The 6,817-nt window shown below is 37.1% G+C and overlaps 1 protein-coding gene across 1 annotated transcript in view; it reads right to left on the reverse strand.

The window, feature by feature from the left end:
• dock3 (dedicator of cytokinesis 3) overlaps positions 1–6,817 on the reverse strand; it is a 258,400-nt gene that overhangs the window by 33,292 nt on the left and 218,291 nt on the right. Inside the window, exons 27-29 of the mRNA XM_016490711.1 lie at positions 2,351–2,449; positions 2,119–2,213; positions 1,358–1,433 (exon numbers count right to left, since the gene is read on the reverse strand). Coding sequence (XP_016346197.1) covers positions 1,358–1,433; positions 2,119–2,213; positions 2,351–2,449 — 270 coding nt within the window. The remainder of the gene's footprint in view (positions 1–1,357; positions 1,434–2,118; positions 2,214–2,350; positions 2,450–6,817) is intronic.

Raw genomic sequence — 6,817 nt, forward strand, 5'->3', positions numbered from 1 at the left:
AAGAAACTGTATGTTTGTGTGTATGTGTGTTTTAGCTTAGTTTTAATGTAATCTAGAATAGCCAATAAATTCGTTTTCATTTATAAAGAATCATTGTCTGGTGTCATATAACTTTAAAGTCAAACCTTGCCAAGATTACGTTACCTAGCTCGTAGCTTACTTATCAAAGAACGTATTACCCATGGCCAGGGAAATACAAATATTCAAGTTGTTAAAATATACTGAGGTCAATGGCTCGCTGGACGACTGGTGATTTAAAGTGTAAAATATCAAATTGGAATTCAGCTTTAATCAGGTGTACCTCGAATTTTCAGATTCGAGTCCTTTCAAAACCTGAGCTAGAAATAAAATTAATGATGAATTCCCTTATAGAATTAATGAGTTAAATTCCTTACAGTACTTACAACAAATTAAGATATTTTTGATGCATCCCATGAGCTCTCTGACCCTCCCATAGACAGCAAGGGTCCTTACACGATCAAGGTTCTGAAATGTAGCGAGGACATCGGTAAAATAATCCATGTGACATCAGGGGTTCAACCGCAATTTTATGAAGCTACAAGAATAATTTTTGTGCGCAAAAGAAAAAAAAAATACTGACTTTATTCAACAATTTGTCTCCTCCATGTCACCCTGAATAAAGTTCAGTTATAATAAAGTTATTGTCAAATAAATTTGTTTTATGTTTTTCTTTTGCGCACAAAAAGTATTCTTGTAGCTTCATAAAATTACGGTTGAACCCCTGATGTCACATGGATTATTTTACCGATGTCCTTGCTACGTTTCTGGACGTTGATCGTGGTAATTACATTGCTGTCTATGGGAGGGTCAGAGAGCTCTTGGATTTCATCAAAAATATCTTAATTTGTGTTCCGAAGATGAACGAAGGTCTTACGGGTTTGGAACGACACGAGGGTGAGTAATTAATGACAGAATTTTCATTTTTGGGTGAACTATCCCTTTAAGTTGCTCCACAATGGTCTATGGGTTTTTTTTTTCAGGGGATACCCAGTGAAAGCTCACACTGGTAGACAAGGCCATGTTTCTCTCTCAAAGATAACCTTCATTAATAATTCAGTAGATTTGAACTTTTCAGAGCCAGTCTCCCTGGTTAGTGGCACCATCTGTCTTGATCAGGGAGGAGAGCTTCATTAGAGTGGATTAGAGAGAGCCAAGTGTGCCCAACAGCAAGACACCGTAAAGGCCCACATCAAGCACGTTTGTGTACATGTGGAATATGATATTTAGAAAGAAGAGGTGTGTGCGGGTTTAAAAATTACATTTATGTTTAATGTGTGTTTCAGTGCCAGGGAGTTTGTTGTGCAATGTGTGGTTGATGTTCATCATAATCACATACCTTAAAATCAAAGTCAGCATCCGTAAAGCTTTTATGGAGAGCAGGCGACAGATACTGAGTTGTGCTCACAATGATACTGCAAGAAAGAACAGAAGATAGAGAGACACATTTATTTTGAACAGTATAAATATACACTACTTTTCAAAAGTTTTTTATATATATTTAAATAAAAAGTTTATGTTCACCAATGCTGCATTTATTTGATGAAAACTACAGTAATATTGTGAAATATTATGACAATTTAAAGAAAATGTTTTCTATTTTAATATTTTTAATATGTAATTTATTACTGTGATCCAGTGCTGAAGCTAGCATCATCATCCAGTCACATGATCCTTCAGAAATCATTCCAATATGCTGATTTGATCCTCAAGAAACATTTCTGATTATTATCAAAGCTGAAAAGAGTTACTTAAGCAGCTGTTTAATATCTTGTAAAAATCATGATACTTGTTTTCAGGATTCTTTGATGAACTTTTGATCAATTTCATCCCCAAACTTTATCAAATCTATTATAAAAACATTTTTTTTCTTGAAAACTGAGTATATGCTGTGTAAAAATATAATCTAATGCAATGACATTCATATTGAAAGCGTGACTTTACTGTTTTTGTCTGAAAGACATTGTACAAATACTAAAAATACAATATTTCAAGAGAAATACATTGTATTATACCATATATATTATATATGTTTTATTCAAAGCAAATCAATGTTTTGAAAAAAAAAAAAAAAAAAACGACTGCTGGAGTTATCTGCTTTTGCTATAAAGCAGTCGCATGACATTCCAGTCACGTGGGAATATACTGAGTTTCATCAGGTTTCTGAACACACAGAAAATCTTCAGCAAGAACTCCTGCAAGAGATAGGATTGTATAAGCTGAGTTAGAAGAAAGTATTTTCACATTTAACATTTAAAAACTTTTTAACATATTTAAGCAATAATATAAATGATTCAAATGCTTGGTTTCTGAAATTTATGAGACGGTTCACCTTTAGCTCCTCTTTGCTTTGGAAGTTGTCCAGTAGGTGTTGAAAATGAATGTCCGACATTTGACGCAGGAGGGACAACAAGCAGGACACGTACTCCCCCTGCCAATCAGAAAGTGGGCAAGTCCTTGTGAGCCAATCAGTCTGCTCATTTGGCAATCAAACAGCCAATCAAACACATCCAAAGGGGGCGGGGAAGCAGAATGAATGAGAGACGTGAAGACACTGTGGGATGAATTCACTTAACAATTGTGGCACTTAGTCTCAGCCTCAGACGGCACACTACAGACCGCCTACATTCTGTTCACTAAATTCTGATGCATATTATGTACAAAAAATGAAAAGGCTGGCTGAAATCACCAGTTCTGATCTGACTAGCTGGCTTTACACAACTTTTGTAACTTGTTGGTCAGGCGATTTCTTTCTGTCCAAGTGGGCATTTCTTGGCCAAAATAAATTCCAATGTGGACTAGACTTCATGGTGTTAGTCAAAAGTCTGGCTATGCGAGACTAGATTGTGGTATTTCAGCACAAAACTCTTGATGATTCACCAACCACCCACAATCCAATTAAAGGAGGCACAATATGCATATTTAAATTAGGTCATTGTTGTTCGTCTTTGGGCAGCCATAACCATAAATGCCATGTAAATGACGCTCTTTGTAGAATGCGACAGACTCACAAATGTCAACGCTTTTTACCCAACATTAGTATCAGAATATTAAAAAATATTTTAGCGATCATGGCAGCAGTAGTCCATCAAATAGTGATCAAATGATTTTAACTGGGCATGGATCCAGATGCAGGATTTATTTATACACATTTTTCTGCATTTTAGGCCATGTCCACCTGTACACGGGTATTTTTATAAATGGAGTTTTTCCTTCTTCTGTTTTTAAAAAAATCTCCGTCCACATGAAAACGCAAAAGCAGGCTATGAAGAAGATGCAGGATTTATTTATACACATTTTTCTGCATTTTAGGCCATGTCCACCTGTACACGGGTATTTTTATAAATGGAGTTTTTCCTTCTTCTGTTTTTAAAAAAATCTCCGTCCACATGAAAACGCAAAAGCATGCTATGAAGCACTGTCAAGAGCATGCCAAACCAACAGGTGGCGCTATAATCTCAACCGTAAAGCCATGTTGGCCAATCAGAAGCCTGAAAAAGTTTCCAGTAGGCGGAGATAACAGCGCAGGCTCCGACGTCACAAGCCTAAATCTCCGGTTTCGATGTCTACACGATAACACTGCAACCGGAGTTTTTTTTAAATCTTCACCCTGGCAGGAGTTTTCAAAAATGTTCGGTTTCAGTGACCTGGTGCTGCGTTTGCGTGTGGACGAACGGCCAAACCACACAAAAAAAGCTGCAGTTTTGAAAATACCCGCGTTCGTGTGGACAGGGCCTTAAAGACCCAGGTGCTAAAACAACTCGGACAATGTTTGCAAATATGTGATGCTATCAAAGGGCACAGTTTATTCTTAGTGAAATCTTTTGTCTGACCATGCTTTCTTTTAACTACATATACACAGAGACATGATATTAGTTCTGCTGGATTATGTTTATAAGCTATCTATGAGGAATACATCAAAAATTAAACATTAAAAGCAAGCAAAAGTATATCAAAGGATGCAAACCCATACATCAGAGTACAGATCAGAGCATGTTTGTGTTCAAGTAGTTTACTGTTTATCTTAGCCTTCTAAGCAGGTGTTACAACAGACTAAACGTAAGAGACATAAGACAAACAAGCATGGGTGAATCTCACGAAACCTGTCAAGAAAGATTAGGGTCATATTTTAATGCAGAAATGAAAAGAATTAAAGGGGTCCTATTATGCTTTTTCACTTTTTTAATTTTAGTCAGTGTGTATGTTTGGGTATAAAAAAGATCTACAAAGTTACAAATCTCAAAGTCCACTACAAAGGGAGATATTTAGTTTTAAAAAAATCCCTTTTCAAGAACTACAAAAAACGGCTCGTTTGGACTACAGCATTGGTTTCCGGGCTTTGTGATGTTAATTTTAGTCAGTGTGTATGTTTGGGTATAAAAAAGATCTACAAAGTACAAATCTCAAAGTCCACTACAAAGGGAGATATTTAGTTTTAAAAAAATCCCTTTTCAAGAACTACAAAAAACGGCTCGTTTGGACTACAGCATTGGTTTCCGGGCTTTGTGATGTCACAAAGCGGCCCATTAGAATATCATTAAAATAATTCCCGACTACGGAAATTCTAATGGTTGGGGGTGGGGAGAGGCGAGGTCGTGGTTAAAACGCTTGGTTGAGTGCATCAGACAAGATGACGAAGAAGAGTTAGTACATCAGAGAAAACGAAGAAGAAGAAGAGCAGCTGTGCTATAGCGTCAAGTTTTCGGCATGTCTAAAGGCGGTTGCACACCGGATGAGAAGCGCAGCGCCGCGTCGCGCCACGTCTAGAACAATTCTTACAACAAGTACAACACGACGTAGCTGGGCACCGTGGACAGACGCCGAACGGTGCCGCCACTTGACGTGGTGCTACGTGACGCTGCGCTTCTCGTCCGGTGTGCGACCGCCTGAAACGCTGTTGTTTTTCACCTCCGTGCCCAAACGTCTTTGTTTGGGCTTCCGAAAGCGGATGATGTCAGGAAATTTAGGAGAAAATTTATTTTTAACTCTGTTCCTGAGTATTATAACCCCAATTTGCTATTGTGTGCTGCGCATTTTACTGAGGACAGCTTCCACAACATGAGGGAGTACAGTGCCGGATTTGCCAAAAAGCTTTTGTTGAAAGACGGAGCAAGGGGCGTGGCAGTACTGAAACACCGTCTAAGCTGTTCGCCAATCACAACGCACTGGGACAGCTAACCAATCACAACACATTTCGTTTTTGGGAAGGCGGGCCTTCATCAAACTCGGAACTAATCGAGCCGTTTGTGCCAGGCTGGGGAGAAAGGTATTGTAATAATATGTAATTTACAATCCAATGTTGTTAAAAATTATTTAGATAAAACCAGATCAAAAAATGGGGCATTTATACCTATAAGCGCCAGCGGGTCAAATTTACCCGCTATATATTGCATGTATTTTCGCGCTGTCATTGTCTTGCCGCTTATGTTTTAACATTGTACATTGCTAGGCAACGCCTTTCACTCACTGATTTAGCGGTTATCAGTTTCATGAAGAAAGTCAAAATGACTAAAAAAGGCACTAAATGCCATGAGTGATGGAGAGTCTGATGGTAAGTTATGCGTCCTGGGTCAGCTCAGCATCTGACGGCTCATCTGACAGTGATCAAGATATCATATTTACATGTTTTAGCCTCACGTTACTCTAATTGGTCAAACTTGGGTTTGATTATTTAATTTTTGTCTTGCCATATTGTTTATTGTTCGCTACTGTGTTGCTATTCTAGTCTGGCCGTTTCCTGAAGAAGAAAGAAAAAATCCGATCTATATGATGTAATGAATAAAACCATTTTTTGATTCCCCAAAGTTTAAAGGTTTTGTTCTCTTATTCAAATTATAAATGATATAACTAAACAAATTAATAAATATTTAGGTGATGCTGTGCGCTTGAATTTGTCATCGCATCATCCTATGCAGTGTGGTGAATTATTATTGCTCATTATTGTCTATAGGCTATTTTAGTAGTTTAAATAGCATGGGTTATCTTAATATATCGATTAATGACACTGTATTATAATATTACACCACCCAAATATTTAGGCTACTACCTTCTCATTTCCGTTGTCAGTGCAGGCTTTTTTTTTTTTTTTTTAGCTTAGGCTACTGACCGTTATGGATTAGTGTAGCCTGCATTAAAAAGTCTTGAACATAAAACAACAGGATCAAAATATAGTTGATGACTAGACATAATCATTTCATGACTCTAGACACCTTGTGAAGACAGTGGCATAATACAGTGAAATAATATGTTCTTTAGCCATATAAATACAGTTGTCATGTGTGTGGGTAAAATTTACCCGCTGGCGCTTATACAGCAACCTCTGGCGGTTCTAGTGTTAAAGAGCATAATAGGACCCCTTTAAGACATTATGCATTTATATTTTGCCTAAAGAAAATTATGAAGAAAGTAATGGTCCTAAACAGAGGTTTAATTTTCTTTCGTCCTTGAAATATGCATTTTATGTGTCGTTTTCGTGAAATTCACCCGCAGGAAGACATTGTATTATGTGTGAGTCAGTGAGTAAGTGAGTGAATGTGAGAGACATAATAAAAACAGACATGAATGTGAACAAGAGAGAGAGAGAGAGAGTTATAATATTCCATTATATTACTGTGATGTTCATTTACTTATTATTATTGTTATTATATTATTATTTTTATCTTTTTGTACATGTATACTAAGCTTTGGCAATATTGTATCATTTACAGTCATGCCAATAAAGCAATTTTGAATTGAATTGAATTGAATAGAATTGAGAGAGAGAGAGAGAGAGAGAGAGCAAGCGCAACGGTGATTACTA

Source organism: Sinocyclocheilus anshuiensis, unplaced genomic scaffold (assembly GCF_001515605.1).
Source record: "Sinocyclocheilus anshuiensis isolate Anshui unplaced genomic scaffold, SAMN03320099.WGS_v1.1 scaffold510, whole genome shotgun sequence".
NCBI lineage: Eukaryota > Metazoa > Chordata > Actinopteri > Cypriniformes > Cyprinidae > Sinocyclocheilus > Sinocyclocheilus anshuiensis.